Genomic DNA, 22,471 nt, shown 5'->3' on the forward strand with positions numbered 1-22,471 from the left:
AAAAAAAAAAAAAAAAAAAAAGCTGACCACAGTTTTTCTAATTGTGCACTTACATTCAACACAATGTTTTTCCTCAAATTTCAGCCCTTTTGCTGTTATTGCGCTTAGGTTGTTACAGAGCACAACAAACCAATTTAATACAATTAACTCCACAGTTGAAACAGTTATTGATGCTAAAAGAAAGCCACCGCTTATTCTCACAAGAAACACAAATCTTTAAATTGACAAGGCACCTTCCACCAATGCAGTTATTGCTGCACCACATCCACCAATGCAGGCATATAAACCACAGTGAGTTAAAAAAAAAAAAAAAAGGGGTGGTTGCGGCGCACTGAGATGTCACTTCTGCAGCTGTTTTATAGAGCACTGCAGTATGTTTACTGGCAGGAAGAAAGTAAGGCTTCAATGACCAAATATGAAAGTCATAGCATGACGGCTTGGAGCTCTTTGTGGCATTAAAATGACAAACTTTGTCAAAGGAGCCCCACTGTGGCTTTTGGTTTGGATAAGGCATCCTGGCCGCTACCATCAATCATGACAGTTTGGGTGCTTCAACATGCTGCAAAAAATGCACACCGCAGAAGTAATAGCCCTTTTTCAGTTATGAAATTATTTTAATATAAGAAGTATATATTGCAATACTGCTCAAATACAATGGAACCTACAAAGTCAAATAGCCCAAAAGAGGTATAATTAACACGAGGGTGGCGGAAATGGCGGAAAAGGGGGTTAATATGATAATCACCAAAACCAGAAGTGCAACTTTGGGAACAAGTTTTTGGACGCTGTTCAGCATGAGAATTATGAGCAGCATGTGGCTGGAAGGAAAAAAAAAGACAGCTAAGGACTAGCAGGAAAATGATAAAAGGCTCACCAATAACTCGTCTCCATTACCGATCTAGCTGGCATCTTCAACAATCAAGGAGTTTATGACTAGTAGGAATTAGGGATGTTTGATAGCACACGTTTTCAGATTAATACTAGTGCGCATATTCAGTCTTGAGTACTCACAGTAACGATACTTCTAGCAGTTTAGATTTATGAAATTTCATTTGCGACCTTATTGCCTGACCCAGACGATCCTGCAATGTGTTAAATTGCCACAGTATAGCAACGACTACTGGTGAAGAGGACTTAATGTTTGATTTTGCTTTGCCTTAGGTGGTTGAGATCAGCAGCAAAAAAAAATAGGGCTGGTAGCAGCACGATACTGGTAGGAATGTTAAAATGTTACTTGAAACAATTGCTGCAGAGCAGATAAAGAATTACTGACAGCGACAGCTTGACTCTGGAACACATGAACTCAACTTACTTTAGTTCCAAAGGGAGATTTTTTTTTTTCTAAATTGGAACAACTTGAACAGAAATTGTTCAACGTTGCAAGTTCCATTGTATTTCAGTATGTGCGGGGTAATTCATAGTCATCTGCTAGCATTTCATGCATGGAGGCAGTCATGATGCAAGTGTGGGTTTTACCACCTTTAAGATCCAATAAACATAAGTGATTACAAAAATATATATTCCACTTTGGCCACTTAAAAACATTTGAGGAGGAAATTCAACATGTTCAGAAAATAGAGTTTCTGTAAATATGAATAGAGAAGGGCATACAAAATCCATTGGCTAGCAAAAGAGGCAATATGGAGTGCATTACTTGGCTGCAACCAGCAGAGGCGCTGTTGCTGTCTAAAAGACTGCAATGCCGTTGACTATGTGAAGCTAGCTAGCTACATCTGCACTTGGCCACCACCTCCCAGCGCTGCCAAACAAACAGGAGTTCAGAAAATTCTGAGAAAACTGATCAAGGAAATGGGGTCAAAGGCCCATCTTATTCCAAGTGTCAAGGGTCATTCTTAGGCACATTTCTGAAGGAGAAGAGACCCAAGAGGGCTGTGCTACGACCTGAAGTTCTCTTTCCAATACCCCGGACTCAGCACATCTGAGCATACTGGGAATTGGCTCCCATCTAGACTTCATTCTGCCCTTTTCTGGACTCAAGTTGTTTAAATTGGAAAAAAAGGCTGCTCAGCCGCGTCGACTAATTAATAGCCCGGGTCAAAATGCAGTTGCTTGAGACTCACGAGATGCAACCTAAGTTTAGAGTATGAGGTAGTCACTAGTTCTCCACCGAAACAACAGTAGATCTCTTCTCTCCAGTCAAATAGGGCAGCTTGGTTTAGATGGCTTGTGACAACCATGATCAGCATTTGTTTAGAAAGGCAAAGCAGGGACGCTATAAATCTAGAACAAGTGTAACGTGAAGAACGGGTAAATATCAAAATTTTAAATGTAAGAAAAATACAAGATCCACTTTTTTGCCCCCGTTTCGTCAAAGTCACTTTGGTGATGATGGCGTCGTAAGGATGAAGCCCTCCTGAAGATGGAAAAAGGAGCTGAAAAAGAAGTGAGCAAACTGCTCGAGGTGGCATGGAAGCAGCCATCGTTCGCATCTGTGGATCTCCACAATCCAAATCCAGGAAGCGTTATTACAAGAGCACACATTTCTTGGCGTTCTTTTTCGTGACGGGATACAACACTGCTCTGACGGCCTCCGCAAACACCTCCCTGACGCCTTCCTGCAGCAGCGCCGAGCATTCCATGTACTTGACGGCCCCGATTTGCTTGGCGAGGGCGTTCCCCTGCTGATGGGTGGTGGGAGCCAAACCCTGCTCCTTCAGCTTCTTCACCGTTTCCACGTCACCCCTCAGGTCCCTCTTGGTGCCCACCAGCAGGATGGGCACATTGGGGCAGTGGTGAGACACCTCGGGGTGCCACTTGTGCCTGACGTTGGCGTGGGAGGAGGGGCTGCCGATGGAGAAGCAGATGATGAAGACGTTGGTCTGAGGATAGGAAAGAGTACGCAGGCGGTCGTACTCCTCCTGGCCGGCCGTGTCCCACAGGTTGAGGCTGACGGTGCGGCCGTCCACGCTCATCTGGGCGCTATAATTGTCAAACACCGTTGGAATGTATTCTTCAGGGAAGGCATTAGTGGTGTATGAGATAAGAAGGCAAGTTTTCCCCACTGCCCCATCGCCAACCACCACACATTTTATGGTCTGCATCCTGCCAACGACCACTGGGGCTGCAGCACCTAAAGGCAAAGGACACCCGGGTAAGTCAAAATTGCTATTTTTAATTTTATTAAACAATGCTCGAAACCCCTAAACCGGAACGCTGACACCGCCCAACGTGTATTTCAGTCAAGCATTAATAATCCAGAACACAAACGGGCTAGCAAGGGCTAAATTTGCTAATGTCGTAATTTGGGTTGAGCAGTGAAAATGGAGGACAGATTCACACATCCAGCAATTAATGACCTCTGAAGGGAAAAAAAAAAAAAAGCAGGAATGGAAAAGCACTGAGGCGAAAGTCTGACTGTGAACTTGTAGTTATTCTCGCTCGGGGATGTCGTTAAGTACGGGCTAGGCGTTCCCCACTGGCGGGTAGCATCTGGCTAAGGAACTAGCGCGTACGATAGCAGCCAAGCTATCCACTTAGCAAACAACTTGAATGAATTTATATCACGCTACTGATTCAAAACGTCTTTTTATTAGCTGAAATCCCCCTCATGGCCGTAGTATAATATTTTCCGTATCCTAACACTTGTTTTCGACGCCAACTTGGGCTTCAACGATGACATTTTAAGGATTTTGTCACTTACCGCCACTTAGCTAGCGTTCTCTTTTGCCTGGTACAGTCAATCACAGCCGCATCCGGGGAGCTGCCCAAAACGTAATAGGTGACGTAACAGAATGGTGCAAGCTGGGAAATGTAGTTTAAGCTTTTTGATACTTGTTTTGCTTGACGCTAGATGGTAGTGTAGTTAGTTGAACGTTTAGGTTTGTACGGCCAAAAATCATTTTTTCGCTCACAAACAGCAGTCCTCTAGCGGAAAAAAAATCGTATCTCAATGAATCATATTTAATATTTGTAATTTGTCATGATGCAAAGGCCAACACAGGCGTCACATAATAATTCATCATCAATTTTATAATCATATATATATATATATATATATATATATATATATATATATATATATATATATATATATATATATATATATATATATATAGATAGATAGATAGATAGATAGATAGATAGATAGATAGATAGATAGATAGATAGATAGATAGATAGATAGATAGATAGATAGATAGATAGATAGATAGATAGATAGAATGTATTCAAATGCCATACTCGATTTTTATGGGTTTGACAACAAAAGGAACATGAGGCATCAGGTTCTGTTCAAACCCAGGAACAATAAACAAAAGCAACTAAAAGAGGGATCACTCTGTCTTGCACCACTGGACACCGACTGATGATGTCACCTTTACGCACTGAGGTTAAGAGGCTAGTCCTTTGCGACACACCGGACACTCAAGAACAAAAAGTGGCACCACTTTATCGCTCTTCCCAAAAGGCTTTGGCGTCACTGCGGCCTGTGAAGAGAGAGTTCCCACTGGGACTTCAACACCCGCAGTCATGCTCTGCCTCAACCCTTTTGCCCCCTTGTTTGGCAGAAGAATCCCGTAACGTCTAAGGCATCGCCATGACGACAGCCGTCTACATAATTGAGGCTACTGAATTGTGTTGAGATGCAACAATGAAGTGTAATTTAGAAGAAATAATCATGGCAAAATGTCAAGAGGATGATGGCAAGGGTGTAGGAACATATAGTTCAGGATTCCCAAACGGTGGTGGTAGCATCCAAGGAATAGATTTTGGACAATTAATGGATACAAATTCACAAGACAAATATTTGAATTTTGATGGTAAATGTAGCTTACTGTTTCAGATCGCCAACAAAGAAGGCCTTGACCACCACTGGCTGTATGCTAACTCAATTTCTGGAGGAACTGGTTTCAGTAATGTCTGGTTTGAGAGTTAACGCCAACCAACAGCAATGAGAAACACATTTGTCCATATCGCCTTCTTTATTCACATAATACAGTGAACAGCAAATGCTGTGAAATAAAGTTACGTATTCTTTTGATACAAAATAGGGGGAGGGGGGTTGTCTCCATCCTGCCTCTTCAGTTTGTGCACAATAGAAGGATACAAAGTTTGTACCAAAATGGGATGAGAACAATGTATTTTCTTCCAGCAGAGGCCTAGCTCTCAGTATTCAAAATAGAAAATGTAATACACTTTAACAAGAGCACAAACTGGTCTGATTGGGCACATTGTGGTAATTGAGTTGTATCCTATTGCCTGCAAAGGATACACCTTGCAAGACGAGGTAGGGCTTAAGAGGATTTACTCTTCTACTTCATGTGTTGCAATTGATATCAAAATAGATCAGCTACAAACACAAGTCGAAGGTCATGGAACCGATCGCGTACAGAGATAACCAGCTCTGCATAGACTGAGACAAAAGCATCAAATATATTCTTTTCACTTCCACAGTGGCTGAGTTGTAGTTGCTCGAAGCATTTTGGGACCAGGAATTCGTGAAGGGGTTTTCGAGGTAGGACAGGTGCCTGTGTTTGTGGTTTTAGTGTTTTTATTCCGGGCTACGGACATGACGGCTGTACGTATGGTCTTAGCTGTGGCAGAAGATGGACTGTGGGCCGGGAGAGCCTTGGCGGTAGTCTGAGTCTCAGAGTTCGGGGCGACTCGTTTTGACACGCGGAGAGGACTTCCTCGAACGAATGCCGACTGGGTTTTGCCCGAGACCTTCTCTGTTGTCGGTCTTTCCGAGGTCCTACGGGTCAGGGGAGACTTTGCAGGAGTCCGTGGCTCATTAGCAGTCTGCGGTCTTTCTCGGGCACTGCCACTTCTTTTGACATCTGAATGAAGTGAGGCAGGCTGCGTGATAGGAGATGAACGCATGGACAAACGTGAGGTCTCTGGGGGGCTTGGGGAGGCTATTGGGGGCCTATTCGAAGCCTCAGTTTTGGGCCGTACTCTCGGAACACCTGCGCCATTGGAGGTTTCTGCACGTGACCCGGGTCCTCTCTTAACCCTGATGCCACCACGTACAGGAACCTTCAAGGCGCGCCTCTCTTCCTTTAACGACGGAGAAGCCGAAGTTGGCGGCTCAACCTCCCTCTCTTTTCTCCACTTGGAGCAAAGGCTCGGCCCTGGTCGCGGGCTGGGAGATGTTGGCGGTGAAAGTGCGTCGTAGGATCGGAGGCCTTTCACAAGAGTGTGGCACTCTAGAGTTTCCCCCACACGGGAGTACGACCTCGCCAGCTCCCGCTCGGGACTCTGCACATCCGAACTTTCCTCAGGGTGTGACTGGCTGAACTCCGGCAAGCTGGGCGGCATCCAGTTCTCCCCGACAGGTGTCAGCAACCCTTCTGTGTTTAACTGCTTCCTCAAAGACTCCTCAGGCTTGGACGTAGCAGCACTTGATTTGATCCCTCCGTTTAATGACTGCAACTCCACTTTACCTGTAGCATTTACAGATAAAGGCGATTCTTTCTCAGTTCTCCGATTTCTCAATGATGTGGCGCGGTTGTCGCTATGAAGTATTCCACTCATAGGCGCAGACTGAGGTTCAGAGCCACCGACCCGACAACTGTTTAATTTATTTTGAAGCAAATTATTCCTCTCAGCTTGGCGCATTCCAAAACTATGTGTCTGACCGGAGTTCTGGCTTTTAGTACAGAGGGAAGGGGCATCTGCGTTTATAGCAGCAGAATTCCGAGAGAACTCGTTGTTCTTGCTGGCCTTCTGCTTACACGACATCGCATCTTCTTTTGTGAGTCCACTCGTTTCCGATGCCTGCATTTGAAGAGAAATGCTCTCGGACCCGTGTCGCCCAACCGTGAACTCGGGTCCATGTTGCGAATACGATCCAACCAGAGATTCTTGAACGACCTCCATACACCGACTGATTGCCTGGTATTGGCATGACTGACTCTTGTCCAAAAAACTTTCTTGACCAACTGGAGAACAAAAGCCATCCGTTTCTGGAGAGCTACAAAGCACAGTGGATGTCTCGTGGTCGGACGAGCTGTTTGAGTAACAGCTGACGGCCGTCGGGCTGCTGCCCAACTCTGGAAAGCTCTTGTCGCTCTGCAGGTAGTGAGAGTGCCTGCGCGTATCAGAACTTCTCAGACTGCGACGGCTCCAGGTGTAGCTCAAGTTCTTTTCGAGGAGTCTCTCAAGCTCATCTTGGTTCTCCTGACTGTGACGGTCTCTTGCCAGGCTGTGGCCCAGGTCCAGACCAGTGCAGACAGCCACTGAGCGACGCTTTTCCACCATCTCCCTCTGACGTTCCAGATGTTTCTGCTCCTTCAACTCGCGCTCTGCATTCTCCTATAACAAAAGAGGGAAGTGTGTGGTTAGCTTTGGGACTACTTCCATAGGATAACACATTTGTGGATCTAACCTTGACAGCTTTTTGGAAGCGCTGGCAAAATAAGTCAAAGACCTTGCAGGCCTCCTCTAGTTTAAATGTGCTGTCATCCTCACAGAAAAAATCCACCAATGCTCGACTTGACATCTTCATACCCTCAACCTCATCCTCTGCCTCTTTTAGACGTTCCTCTGTCACCTGCAAGCACAAATAATCAATTTGGGGAAAACTATTGGGTGCTCCGCAATGAGGGCATCAATCAGTGAGTTTTACCTCTAAGAAAGATTGTGCATGCTGCAAAATCTCTCTCTCCGTCAGGACATTTGCTTTCAGCGCCAGGACTCGACTTTTTAACTTGGATAAATCCTCCAACACAGACTCCTCGCATAACCTGCATTTTCAACAAACAACATTAAACCAGACTATCACGATTGACACTCTGGTTATCTTAACCGGCAGGGTCCATTTTTCAGAAAAATTTGAAGAACATCTAAATCGATCCTCCGTATTACTCAAATCTTATAATATTCATATTCATTCCGTTGGATCCTCGATTCAAGAAGCGACTGACCTAGAGGCGGAGCCAACGTGGCCCAGTTGGCTAGGAAATGACAGTAAACTCTGATCCTTCTTCACAGCTTCCTGTGGAGACAAAAAAATATTGTTTCAAATGAAATTAAATGTAATTAGCAAATGCTAAAATGCTCCCAAAGCCATACATGCTGCAAACTACATCTACATATGTACGTATACGTTCATTCATCCACCCATCCATTTTCTGACCCGCTTCTCCTCACAAGGGTCGCAGGCACACTCTATATGGTGTGCATATAAATCTATACCATGTAAACACCACACGCATCACACTCCGTCTCCGTAAAAATATGACATGAGGACGAGGAGTTTGGAAAATGGCTGGATGGATCCTGTTTATATGAAGAGACAAACTCTTACCATCGCTACAAAATGAAGCAGATTCATGCCTGGTTTGTTTGCTTTGGTGTCAGCTAGTTTGAGCAGTGATGAAATTCGGAATCCTGCTGCATTCCCGGAGTATCCACCCTGAGGAATCACACACAAGCTCAGATAAAGATGCAAACGCACAACTCGTGTCAATTGAAATTTTAAATCAAAAGAGGGCCACCCACAGCATTCATGTAGTTTCCTGCTTTAAGGACCAAACGGAGGATGGAGTGTAACTCAGGACAGCTCAGCAGTTCTAAGGGAGACATAAAAAAAAAAGCAAACTTCTTTTAATAAGCAAATGAGTCTTTACAATATTCTTGAATATTCTCTTAAAACAAGATCATCTTGCATTGTACGTTCTCTACTTAAAACCCTGAACTAATTCTATATGGGAGCATTCAAAAAGGGACCGAAACAAAGAACTTTATAGCGCTAGGCTCGAGTACATAACTCCCCGCTGTTTCTTTACCTCTGGCTGCCTCCCTCAGACATCTGGCTGCCACACACAGAGAGGTCAGAGCCGGGTCAAACTCTTGCTGTAGGATCATGGCATCCAAACGAAGGCGAAAACTAATAGAAGGGGAGCAAAACAGTGGGAGGGGGGGGGGGGGGGGGGGGGATGAGTGAATAGGCACGGATGAGTGATGATGAAGACAAAAAGGCACTCCTGGTCATCATTTAAATAAACACACGTCATTTTAAGAGGAAGCACGTGAGTCATCGGCTACTCAAGCTATGAAAAACAACCAAAAAAAGCACATAGGGGCGCATGCTGGGTTTTAGAATCCAAAGCAGGGCTCAGGTGGAGGGATCGTACCTGGGGACTTCCACCAGCAGGAGCATGAAAAGATCAGGCTCTCCAAGCCAGCGACGTTCCCCGCTGAAGCTCCTCAGGCGAGATTCCTGAAAGAGAACAGATGTTGAGAAGAATCCAGCGAACCAGATTGCTGTTTAACGGTCGATTCCAATTTCTTTCACCATCATTAGCCCACATCATACGATTCAGTGTAACAGTAAACTTTTTGATCATCCTAACCAGAGCCAGATGATGAGTAGTGTGTGGAGGGGGTGGGGTGGGGGTGGGGGGGGGGTCACAATACCTCCTCATTGTCGGGGAGCAGCTTGCTGAGCTCCGTCAGTTTCTCTGCTCCGTAACGGTCCCCAGTTCCGTGCCTGATATCCTCAACTATCTCCTTTGCCGGCCTGTGGAAAAAATAACACAGCAAACGCGCTATGAGTATGACATCATGCAGGCAATGGGCCTACCAGACTTGCAACAGTTTCATTCTCTAACACCCTCCTATTTGTTTTTCACATCATCACGAGATAATGAGGCTTTTGCCTTTTCTTATCAGTCAACGTTTGGGGGAGGGAGGCCGTCGGGTGACGCCACACTGCAAACGTTTGTGTGCATAACGTGTCTGGAGTTTCTGAAGAAATTGATCTGCTTGACTTGTGGCTGTCTCACCCAAGTGGCACAGCTCATCTTTTCCTCTCAAAGTTTTCCGCTTACCCTCATTTCACAGCCAATCACGTACTGCAACAGTCAGCACTGGTTTGATTTCAAATATTTGCCATATAAGCACGACATTTTATAACACAGTTCACCACACAACTTCACATACTTTACAAAGATCACAACTATATTTTAGTGGGGATTTGGAGAAAGCGAGGCTACCTCAATCATGTGCAAACAGACTTATGGGTCTGTTTGCACATGACCCGAAATTGCCACTTTCTCATGTAGGCCAACTTATTGAGAGCCCTTCACATCTGTTCCAGTTCTTTTCCATTTGTGGTACAGACGCTTTTAGTATGCATAACATTTGCTGATTTCGAAAAACGCCTCAGGACTTGGCTCATAGTCTTCTTATCTAATGGGATTTTTTTTTTTTATATCTAACTTTATTACATGTGCCAATGAGAATAAAATATCAAAAGTTGTTCTTTGTCAAGAATCATTATTTATAGCTCTTGCTGATCTCATTAGATACTGCCTTAGGTGCAATTGGGTGACGTTTGCTCCCAGGCACTCAAAAACAAACAAACTGGCAAAACCTAGGCGATGCCGTATTTCAACAGAAGCTTCATCTTCAATTACAAGTCAAGAAAGATCTGGATCACACAAATGAGTTAACATAAAGAAGCTCTTTTCTCATTTGGGATCATCAACGTGCCTCGACAAATCCAGGTTCGAATAGACACGTTGCTCTGTCTACTGTACAGAAAGTCAACTTTTGTACAAAAACGCTATTATAATAACCCCCTCACGCAAAAAAACATAAGGAGCATAGATGTCTTATGGTCACTGGTTAGATCCCTCATAGATTGGGGTCATCTTAACAGGAGACCCTCTGGAGGGGCCTGAGCAGGTGTCAACTCTAACTCCCAAGCGTTAAACATGGACACTTAAGGACATCCAGTCCATCTGTTAGGATGGGAGCACCTGTGCCCCTGCAATATCTATCGACAGGAACACACCCATGACACTCGCACCACCCCCTCTCCCTTCAATCTTCTGACACCAACGCCATACTGCTTGATTTATGACCGTGCAAGTCAAGTGTTGTTCCCCTCGGGCGCAATTGAACATGTCTGTTTCCTGCACTACTTTCTCGTGACTGGATTGGACTAGACCTTAAGCAAAGGATGAAATTCATAATATAGTATATATGTAATGTACTAATATACGTAGTATACATATTATATATAACATAATATAAATATTTTTAGTTGTTTTAGTTGCATACTGCAGACATAGAAGAAATTATACATGTGTTTGATAGTTCTGGTTCTAGGTAAGAAGAAATGGGCTTACATTTTGAACTGTCGAAGAAATATTCCAATGTTCATACTGCGTTTAGAGTCCAGTAGGAAGATCTGTAAATTGAAAGTCGTGGTAAAATAAACACAATCATACAATAAAAATATTAGTTGCTGGAACACATGTTGGGTTGTCTTGCTAATTCACTGGGTGGGTCAGCAGTGGATTTTGAGCAGATTGGGTTACTTTTACCCAAGGTTGGGTTGAGCTGATTGGCTTAAAGATTGAATTTGGGCATGTTAAAAATCTGAAGCTGGTTGCCCTTTCTGACATTGAATTTAAGTACATTTAATGTGACATTCTGATACAGGGTTCAAATGTTGGTAATATTTTTTTTCCACCACAGCTGTACCGACAACATTGTATTGGTATAAGTTACCCCCTGTTTGATCTAAATCTTTCCCCAACATGCTGGGTCAAATCCTCAACCCAACATTTGAGTTTTGGATGACTTTGGGTTACTTTTGACCCAGCTTTTAAGAGTAAATGCACTGACCTCCTCCGGGCTGTCCTGAGGAGTTTTACAGCGAAATAGACCAGACCGTCGTCTCAAAGTGTTGCTCCTATCCTCGGGCTTACTGTCCTTCTGGCCAAAGAGCTCGTCCAGAGAATGCAGATCTATGGGGAACTCGTCCTCTCCCGGGCCTGCACCGCTCCACACGCTCTTCCTCCCCTCTACCTTCTCTTTGGGGATACGCTCCCAGTTGAGCTTCCTCAGCCGGCTTCGACGAGCGCTGTCCGTCCGGCTGAAATGCGATGAAGAGGCGGGTGGAGGAGGTGGAGGAGGCGGAGGGGGAGGTGGCGGTGGAGGTGCCGGGACAGGCACCGCCACCGTGCATGAATCCATGACTTTCACTGGATCGTCGAGGATAGGAGGCAGTGTTCCATGAAAGGCACGAGATTCCTTGACGGTGAGAGTCAGGTTGATAAGCATCTAATTGGTTGGCGATGTCTTTCCAAGTTCGAAGGTCCACCAGTCTATGCAAAAACAAACAAAAAAATGACATCTCAGGCAATATTGAGTGCAAAATGATAGAGGAAAGCCATCAGAAGCCACAAATGACCTCACCTCACTACGAACCCATCTTCCCTTCCATTAGCACTTTGAACTTGAATTACTCAGCTTCAACTTTCAATGCAAATTTGTAACTTTTTTTTTAAGGCAGGGAAAGTTTATCCTGATATGACTTCTGCACAGTAAGCTGTTTGAACTGCTTGTCCCGTCCTGTTCAACTCACATGCATCATGCTAACACACCCCCAGCGTGCACCGATCCCTTCTAATTAGAATAGATGGAGACACTACAGGGATGGAGAGTGATGTAATTCTAACCACACACACAAAAAAAAAAAAAAGCACAGGGTGTAGACTTGACATTATTATTTTTTTTCCGCCTCGTTATGAGAGGTTAACGGCGCAAAACTGACTGCACACACTTGTACCGGCAGGTTTAAGCAGGATTAGTAATGCAATTAAGGTATGACTCAGAAGTCTCAGCAAGCTGGTTCAAAAACGACGTCTTAATCACAACGCGGAGTTTGGACATAAATACTGCGTGATATTTTCATTTGAAAGAAAATGAGAACTTATGGGAAACTTTTTAAGTCTTCCACCGCCTGAGCTCAGTGTGCGAAGATTCACGCTCTGTAATTTAATTTATACATCAACACAATTGATAACGCACGCACACTCCAAATGGTGTAATGACACATTTGTGAGTCATTTGAAAGCGCATTGTAAATTTATGCTATTTAAACCCCCCCCAAGTTTATTCTAGGATGAAATGCAGCGATGAAAATATTCCGATATTAGGATGCGTTACTGCGAGCCCAGTCAAGCGCTCACTTACCTGGTATGATCTAGCGAGCAAACGACTCCAAAAGATGAATAAACACTTCAATTCAACATTTTACTCCCGTTTTTGTTTCTTCTTCGTCCCGGTGATCAGACAATAGTTCCACCCGCTGTAGTCAACTCGATAAGTAGGAGAACCGAAAAGTTGTCGTGGACGCGCAGGCGCGCTCACGCTCTGAAGCTGATGCCTTGATTGTGTCCTCCCATTCTTTCCCATGGGAGGCGGATTTAGGGTTGTCAAGGTGGGAGTCAGATTCACTCAACTTTGGTCCACATCAACTGTTTTGTTTTTGAGTTTGGCAGTGATCTAACCTTTGAGGACCTGGTCAAAATTAAACTAAAAGTCCATAGGTTTTACTTACCCCCCCCCCCCCCTTTAAAAAAAAAACAGGGCTATCCTAGAACAGTATTCATTCTGAAATTATGGCAGGTTTGAGATCACTCCCAATGTGCAGGGGAAATCCGTTGAGCATTAAGGACCCAATCATATTTGAGTTGTTACCAGCCATCCATCCTGTTCTGCTGCTTATCCTGTGGTCATAAGTGGAGCCCATCCCAACTGACTGAGCACATCCTGGACTTGGCACCAGTCAGTGGCAGGGCACATATAGGCAAGCAAGCATTCACATTTACATCATTTAACCTATAATGCACACATTTGGAATATGGTAAGAAGCCTTCGGGGTTGCAGGAGAAAACTCACAAAACACAGGGACAGCATGCAAACCCACTAAAAATCCAGAACTTTGCAACTGTGCAGAAGACATGTAGCATCAACATCCTTTTTCCCCTTAAAAAAACACTTTTCAAAAATGGCACTGCTAATAAGAAAACCAGAAAATGTCACACCACTTACGGAAGTCAGCTGGGATACGTACCTGCAATCGAGGACAAGCACTATCGAAAATGTAATGATACATGTCAATTGCAGTGAAAAGACTTGATTCATTAATTGTCACCAAATCTATGTGTCTACTTTGAGGTTTATGTTCACTCTACCTAAAATTTTAAAATGTAAGCGCAGGGTTAACAGACTACTGTATAATGTACATTATGTTGACACTTAAGCCTCCGCTGTCTATGAAGCAGGACTGTGATCTCCACCCAGTGCCGAAGGCCTTGATCAAGCTACGAAACGTATCCTATTGAGAACCTGAGAGCAGCAACGGATGGCTCTCAGACGAGACAAGTGATTTCCATACATCCGTCAATTGGGGGAAAAAAAAAGATATCCCAGGTGAAAGCCAAGAGGTTAGAAGTAGTACTGTGGTGCTGAAATGGCTCAGGTGCTGGCAGACCTGTTCCCACAATGACCTTTCGTCGGAGGTGCGACATCATAGGTAGCCTCGTTCACAGGCACGTACTGACAAGTCGCTGTCATCGCCTCATGGTCGGCGGTAATTAGGAGGTTATGACCCCGCAGAACTGCCCATTGTTGTCGCTGTGCGCCAGGGCATGGTTGTAGCGTACCCATGCCAGAACAAACCTCTCTCAGGAAACTTCATTTTCTATTCATTCGCTCACATCCCAGCGTACAGTGAGTTTCTCAGCATACAAGGAAATGCCGCTCTTGAGAGAGTTTCATGCAGGGCCGAAACAAGCCTGTGAATTTTTACTTTTCATGCCAGCACTCATTTAATTGACATGGTGGCAGAGATCAGCAGATATTGAAGGACTAACTTGGCATCCATCACTTGTCTCACCAGGACCGTCCAAACTGCAGGAAGACGAAACAATCTGCAATGTGTTTACAGGCCCTCTTTGCGTAACAGTCAGCTTCACTGCGTGTGCTTCCATTATTTAGCGAATGGATGTGCATGAAGGTGTTCACGTGTAACATTTCGATGGGAGTCTCACGTTTTTTGACCAATTCCAAGTCATTAAACTTTGGGAGTATTGTGGAGGCCCATCTCTCGAAACTCCTGAAGTGTTGCACAAAAGGGAAACTATTGCCCTTGTCCATGACTGTACTGTACACACTGGCGGAGCTTGAGGGGGGGGCCTGGGGGCACTGCCCCCCTGGAATATCCTTCAACACCCCCCCCCCAGGTGCCAGATCAGATAATTGACTTTGGAGCATTTTTAGGGATTTTTTCCCCCTGTTCTTCATATGGCGCACATAAAGTATGTTTATCAGCATTTTCTGAATAATTTCTGGAATTTGTAAAAGAAAAAATATGTTTGTGCGGACCTCCTGATATACCTTTGCCCCCCATGACCCACACAAGGGAAAAAAAGCCTAGCTCCGCCAGTGACTGCACACACACATTATCACAATACAAAATTCACTTTTCTATTGTGATGTCACACAAAACCAATGCTGGAAACAACCAGGATGTGAAGAAATCATTGATCATCAACCCTGGTGCCCCATTTACATGCGGTGTAAACGAGACTGTAAAACCAAAAGTATTGATATCGCAATATGTGATTATCACGCCTTCTAGGTTTTGTGGTAGCGTAAATAGGTCAGTGTAACTATGTTTGTGGGCTGTGGTATATTTTTAAACAGCTTGTATGGGAAAACACACAACCACCTGGGTCTGATCTGGAACTGGGACGGTGAGTCTGGTGGTGGTGGTGGTGGGGGGGTCTTCTTAATCAAATCCAGATTCCTTAGATGTGCACTCACGTGCAGTTGTGGTCTGACAACAATCTCTGGACTTGGTCTGACCACAAGCCTGAAAAAAAGGCAAGCAAGACATACATAGACATTGAAACGGGTCCGTTTTTTTTTTCCCTTTAATTCTGCACTCCCACACAATAAATGTCTGTAAATCTCCAGAATTTACATGAATCAACCCCCATGCTGCTAACTATACATGAAAACCTCAAGGGGACTTCTCACACTGTTTGCTGCTGTGCGGGGGTTCACAGACGATGATATAAACATCATGGAGACGCCGAGATTAGAGACCATGAGTCAGGATTTGAGACATCATAAAAAGCTTCCCTGCTACATATTTGTCTCAACCCTTGGTGTTTAATGTGAGGTAGTTTGTCTCAGCCCCAGTGTTCCGGGAGAAGGCCGGAAAAGCAACGATGATTTCGAGAACATCTTGGCACTTACTCATCATCAAATCTTACTGTGCTGATGTCATCCCTATTCTGCTCTTAATCACTTGATATTTTACTAAAGGGGGTACATAACCTACCCATTTGTAATCATAAGTGATTTTCAAGATGTGAGAGATACCGCAGATGAAATGGAAACTTCTTGGAATGTGCAAAGGTCAACGCAGCACACCGCATCGGGCTTGTCATAGTTTAAGACTTTTCCTAAGAGTTGGATTTTATTTCATTAACACAAATATTTTAACATTTTGGTTTGAGTTATTTGCTGAATATTCTTTAACTGTAATAGATTGTAGTAGATACCAAGTGGGTATCGTGCCGCAGTACATCCATGCTGCCGAAAACAAATACAAGTGTTAGCTAAGTGTTAGCTTATTTTGTAACTACAAGGAAGTGCAATCTTTTCTCATTATTTTTGCTGTGATGACAAACTGAGGAATTAGATTAGATTATGTGTGTCACAATTAATTTGCCTAAATGTGATTCTAAATTGAATTGAGAAACCAGGATAAGGTTTCTTTTGTGGTTTTATCGCCTGTCCGAGTGACTATTTGATGCTTTGCAATATTACCCAAGTGTAGCATAGCATTTTAGCATTGGATGTGAGGGAGCTGCTCTTGTCTTCCTTTTTGTTTTGCTTCAAAATGGGGTTACCCAAAGATTGCCGGGGTACTTTTGGTCAGTTGTTCTTGGTTATTGTGTGTTGTTTGCGAGTTGAAATTAAACTCAGCGGGTGACAAGGACACACAGGTGCTTGCGGTCAATTGTCCTTGGGGGTTGCTTTTGAGTGTTTGTCTTTGCACATCTGGCCACAAGGGCCACTTCCGACTCCAATTAGGATTTCCTGAGACTCAATAAAGGAGATTATTGGTCTGCAAAAACACCAGCTCAGACTCTCCCACCCTCTGCCACCTTCCTGCTCCGGCTGCTACGCTCATTACAGCAAAGAGGAAAACAGTTGCACTTCACTAGCAGCTTACAATGAGACGAAGACACCCAGCAGCAAATCAACCACTTTTTCCTCACTTTTAACAATTTGTTTGATGTGTGAATCGAAATGTTTCAACGACGTCAGTGAAGCATCGCTTCTACTACATTTCCATCACAGTGAATGACAATTGTGTGTATACTGAGCCGTGGTTGGGCACAAAGCCTAGAAGCAAGCGGCAGGGGAGCCGGGCTGAGTTGATTGGGGGTCCAGAGAGGCTGCATGTGTGGCAAGAGTGATCACACAGTTAATATTCAAAGGACCCGGGTGGGTTGTAAAGAAGCGACTAAATAGAGGTTGACAAAGCGCATCGTGCAAATAAAGGCTTTTCCCGAGTAGGCTGTGTATGTAGTGCAAAGCGTATAGTGAACTGCAAGGCTTTGCTAGGGTGGTCATGTATGAAGTCTATTGTGAGTTCTTAAAACAGGTTCGCCTCTTTTCTCACCCGTTTGTAAAACCAGCCCACAGTCCCATTACATGTTTGTAGTTTCAAAAAAGGTTTGTTGACCTGAAATGAAACCAGAGTTAAGGTCCCAGTGTATTGACCTCCACAATGATCGAAATGTACGTGCTTCATGTTGAGTATATCGGTGCATATTCCGTGATGCATAGCACACAGTCATAGTTACTTCAACCATCTAAAACCGAATTATTCCCCCACGCTTATTGATGCCAACCAGTGATGTCATCCACAGAAAGAGACAGTGGGAATACTGGCTGCATGCCCGAGGTCGGCTTTGCTCGCAGAGGAGAGGGGACCTTTTTGTTTTTAACCTCTCAACAAGCACTTTATGTGTCCTGGAAGTCACATTTGGGGTTTTAAAAACATATCTCCAAGAGGGTTAAACAACATATACTGAGTTAATACAAAAAAAAAAAACAAATCTGTATTAAGTAGAAAAAAAGATCAAGTTTAGACCCACAAAGTAAAACAAAAATGAAGCATTTGGTCTTGGAAAATTAACCTAACCGCTCAACTGATCATTTTGTAACCTCCTCACTGCCCACCTGGCCAGCTTGACAGCTTTTAGACTACATTTAGGCTAATAGCAGACAAACACAGAAGACGTGAGGGCCAAGGACTCCCTCCGGGATCCCCCTTGCCACTCCACTCAGTCGCTCATTTCCACATGCATTCACTGGGCTCGCACTCAAACCTATTCATTCATACCAAATGTTGCATAACAATGCTGCCTGTCCTTTGCTAGAGCTTGGGGGGTGCTAACGAAACATGGCACCCTTGCGTCCCCCAAACCAAAGACTCCAGAATATGGACTGAATGTGAGTGCTGAATAGGTGTTTCTTTTTAATATATGTGCTCTGGCTCCAGCGACCAGTGCAGGGCGTACAAACTTTTCACCCAAAGTCATTTGAGATAGGCTCGAGTACACCTGCAACTCTAATGAGGACAAATTTCATAATAAATGGACAAATCTATATTAAAACGATGCATATATTTCCAAAGATGTTATTTCTCCAAATACTTTTGAGCTCTAGGAAATCAAGGTAATATGCATTGATGGCTATAAATCGTCAATGCTATACATATTTTAATGATAGACTGATTTTTTTTTCCTGATCCATTGTGATGGTGTATTTAGTAGATATATGGTTATTGAAACAGAACAATCTATGAAACTCACTAATATCTTTGTGCACATATCCGGCTGTACCCTTTTTCTATTCTTCAATAAGATAACTTTCCTAGCTGTTTCCTGCTGATATTCTGAGACGTTAGTGTCAGCCTTCTCTTCTTGGCAGGAGAGTGCACTTTCCAAACTTAATGGGCTCGTGTTTCACTGACATATTTTGGAGAGCAAAATAATAAGTAAATGTAGGTCAGATAAATGGGAGGACAACACAAGCTTTTCTCTCTCTCTCTCTCTTTCTGTTTGGAACTGACGCGCAAGGCCATTCTCTGTCCCTTACACACAGGGCAATGACATGTTTGGCAGAGGAAGCAAAGGGGGAAAAAAAAACAAAAGAATGAGTGACAATTACAAAATTTTGATCGTCCCACGAGTTGTTGCTAGAGTGTGTGTGCGGGGGGGGTAAAGGTAAAGACAGCGCTCCATAGTCAAGCTTATTGAAACGAAGCAGGTCTCACGCAGTTATACCACTTTACCACTTTAGAAGCTTTGCAATCGCCTTCAATTTAGCATTATTATCCACCATGACTTCCCATCACGCTCTCTGAGCCATTATGAAGCACTCAACCTTGAGAGGATCTAAAGAACTCAACAAGAGGCTCAAGGAAAGCTTCAATAATAGTTGAGTGATGTTGACAAATGCAAAGCAAAAAAAAGGCTCTTCATCATGTGCGACTGTAATTCAAAGCATGTTTATCAAGATGAAAACACAAATGAAAAGTTCAAATGAATGTTTCCTATCATATCCACAAAGCTTGCTTTTGATGTTAATAGTTATTCCAGATATTAACTCCTCCCAATCCATCTTTTTACATCCTGAGATATTTTCAATCTGTAAAGTCTTTGAATGTGCCTTATATTGTCATTGCCACCCATTGATGTTTATTCTGTGTATGGGAGACTCGGGTACATACTCGACCTGAGAACCTCGAGGTTAAACAAAACAAGATATTGATGTTTATTCCTCACATGTATGCCACAGCAGCCTCTGGCAAAGCGTTGTAAAAACTCTGGATGAGCTTGAAAGAAAACAGACTAAATGGATTATCTTGCATTGCCCCTGAAACACAACCAGAGAGAGGAGAACCAGATCCAGGACAAGACAGGGACACGGAAAGAAAGCAAACTAGATTAAGTAAAGAGAAATGCTTTAAAATATGCACATTGAATCCCTAGAGGCCAATATGTTGTTTGAAAAGCCCCGATTGTTGAGGTCAAAGGTCTCAGGTTAGACTTGGAGGTTATCAGCATTGGTTTGAGGTTAACTTAAGTCTGAGTAGATGGGCACTTCTTCAGTCAGATGGATTAACCCAGTGAAGGTATTCAAACTGTTGACCAGTTGAACCCTCCAAAAACAAACATGAGCATTTTTTGTGTGCCGTGTACAACTTCACTCGTATCTCTTGTTGCTGCAGGGTGGGGCTCGCAGTGGAGCCGGGGCGTGCGAGAGGAAATCAGCGGGGAGCAGAGGTGTTGAAGTCCGTCATCCTGTTGTCACCACTCACACCTGTCTGCTGTTGACAGCCGAGTGTAAAGAGTTAACTGGAACATGTTGATGTTTATGTGTTTATTGAGTCTAACGGGGCCAGTTAATCACATACTGACCAGACTAAAAAATGGAAATGAGTCATATCTGACAGACCCTGATGAAGCGAGAGCAGATACTACAGCCACCCCCCCCCCCTCAAACACACACACACACACACACACACACACACACACACACACACACACACACACACTCATATGAATGGGAAAACTCGTGTTTGACGCCTCCCTCATTGAGCATGCTGGGGGTGGACTATGGCACATTCTAAATGTTCTTCCAACTGTGACCTGAGCAAGACATGGAGGAGGAGGGGATGCGGGGGTCTGTGTTTAAAAGAAAACTTTCATCCCTCTCTGGCACATTTCCTAAAAAGTGTTTGCCTGGTATACTCGCCTTATTTTTGTGCAGGCAGCATGGTTTCTATCGTCTCTCAGTGACAGTCTTAATGGTTGTCTTGATCTTACGAGACTCAAAATAACTTTTCTTTGCAAAGCAATTTTTACTCGTCAATGAATTCATTTGAGAAGCAATTTTGAGAAGCAATTTTTCAAAAACGGAAGCAAGCGTTTTAGTAAACAATATAAGTTGTGACATTAAGAATTTATTTTTATATGGTGCAATCAACAGTTTTATTTCTTAAATTCATATTGTACATAACCTTTGTGTAGGAACATTTTTGGTGGGGCAATGACAATCTAAAAGCTAAATGACTAAAAAAAACAACAACAACAAAAAACACAAGATCTACTGCAACATAATTTTGAGAATATTTGTTGTGTAATCCTCAAAAGTCAAAATCAGAACTCAGGCCTCAAAAACAGACAGGGATGTGGTCAAGCATAAACAAAACACATTTTATGACTTGAATAGTGCCAATATTGGCATCAAAGTAGACTGGGAAGCTACTAAGTGGCACAACAGAGCTGGGTGGTCCTGGGCCATGGACCCAGCACACTCGGGATTTTCCTGGAATTTATCATTTACTGACATATAATATAGATTTTTAAATTGGGTTGTATTTAAATATGCAATTGTGGGATGACAATGTCAAAGGTCAGGTCCTTGTCCACTCCCTCAATGACCCTCACTTTTCAATCTCGAACCTTTTATTGCCTTGTCTGCTTCCTGGATGGACCCTGGAGGGAATAATTCTTATGTGTGGACCTGCCAGTGCTTTCGAGGGGAAGCTGGAGCCCATCACGGTGTTTATTGTCTCCTCGCAACTTGTTACAACATTTATTTATTGCAAATGCATGTTGACTTCAATCATGCAGTAATTATACGGAATCTTATCTAAGCATAGCTGAGCCAAGGGAAGTTCCTGAACTTGGACACAGTTTTGAGTTCACATTGTTTTCACTTTTCATTCATACAGTCAGCAAGACAAAAGTGTCCTCGGTTCCTGTAATTGTTTTTCCCAGAGATAGCGCAGAAGGGATGTAATCGTGTGAATCTGCAAGATTGCAGGAATCCAAACAAAAATCTGCAAGGTAACTTTCTAGATGTTGCAACATGGATAGAACCGTCAAATGGCCTTTAACACACAGTAACATAAGAGAGGACTTAAGTGGCAATAACCTCTGATGGCTTCCTATGACCCCAATGACCTAAGCACCGGACAGCTGTGCTTGAATGCAATCCGGCGCTCTTCCCCCCCCCCCCCCACCCACCAACACCACCACCACGCCCGTTTGTGTAATCACTATTTGAGTCCAGAGGACAGACAAAAGCATAATGCACACTAAAAGTCAATCTTGCCTTACTCCGTCTCACAAAGAAAAAGTATCAGCCAAAGTTATAAATGAATCCGAAATTTCTATTTGGCGTCGTATGTGCTGCCAGCGCATGAATTATTGCTGCACTTTGCTATACACTCCATTATGAGTGTGTTGCGTCTATTGCCTCTTGTTTTATTGCCCCCACTGCCGAGGGGAGGGGATGTAGTGGTCAACTGGCTGCAGTCACACCTTTTCCTCCCAATTCCTTCCCTGTTCCTTTCACAGTCACTGTGGTCCGGCCCATTTCCGATTTGGCCGCTTATGCGCAGATAACGAACAACTCCATTTGCCCTGATATGACCTCGGGTCAAATTTGGGGGGGGGGGTAAAAGTTTTCAATCGGTTTCACATTCTTTTATCGACATTTAAAATATGATAAAAACTAGTTGTGCAAATGGACTCAAGGCGAGTTCCAATTTCCGCTGTATTTCTGTGACTGTGTGAATTATATAAACAGGATACCTGGAAAGGAAAAG

At 43.6% G+C, this 22,471-nt stretch overlaps 2 protein-coding genes across 3 annotated transcripts; both read right to left on the reverse strand.

Annotated features, from left to right (window-relative positions):
* Positions 1 to 3,749, reverse strand: rhogd (ras homolog gene family, member Gd). 2 transcript variants are annotated; one of them, XM_085901979.1, is made up of 3 exons: positions 3,662 to 3,749; positions 2,875 to 3,091; positions 1 to 2,805 (listed from the first exon to the last, which is right to left on the reverse strand). In XM_085901979.1, the coding sequence occupies exons 2-3, from the start codon at positions 3,060 to 3,062 to the stop codon at positions 2,487 to 2,489; spliced, it is 507 nt and encodes a 168-aa protein (XP_085758105.1). In that variant the 5' UTR covers positions 3,063 to 3,091; positions 3,662 to 3,749; the 3' UTR covers positions 1 to 2,486. The 2 variants fall into 2 exon arrangements, with proteins under 2 accessions (XP_085758105.1, XP_085758101.1); XM_085901975.1 differs by having other exon boundaries at positions 1 to 3,091.
* Positions 3,750 to 4,930: 1,181 nt separating this feature from the next.
* On the reverse strand, positions 4,931 to 13,065 carry fhdc2 (FH2 domain containing 2). Its single transcript, XM_085905049.1, has 12 exons — positions 12,952 to 13,065; positions 11,599 to 12,080; positions 11,097 to 11,158; positions 9,379 to 9,481; positions 9,096 to 9,181; positions 8,748 to 8,848; positions 8,461 to 8,531; positions 8,267 to 8,374; positions 7,884 to 7,954; positions 7,586 to 7,703; positions 7,346 to 7,510; positions 4,931 to 7,272 (listed from the first exon to the last, which is right to left on the reverse strand). The coding sequence occupies exons 2-12, from the start codon at positions 12,034 to 12,036 to the stop codon at positions 5,401 to 5,403; spliced, it is 3,195 nt and encodes a 1,064-aa protein (XP_085761175.1). The 5' UTR covers positions 12,037 to 12,080; positions 12,952 to 13,065; the 3' UTR covers positions 4,931 to 5,400.
* Positions 13,066 to 22,471: the final 9,406 nt, after the last annotated feature.

This window comes from Syngnathus leptorhynchus, chromosome 2 (genome assembly GCF_054491065.1).
Source record: "Syngnathus leptorhynchus isolate UIUO chromosome 2, UIUO_Slep, whole genome shotgun sequence".
NCBI lineage: Eukaryota > Metazoa > Chordata > Actinopteri > Syngnathiformes > Syngnathidae > Syngnathus > Syngnathus leptorhynchus.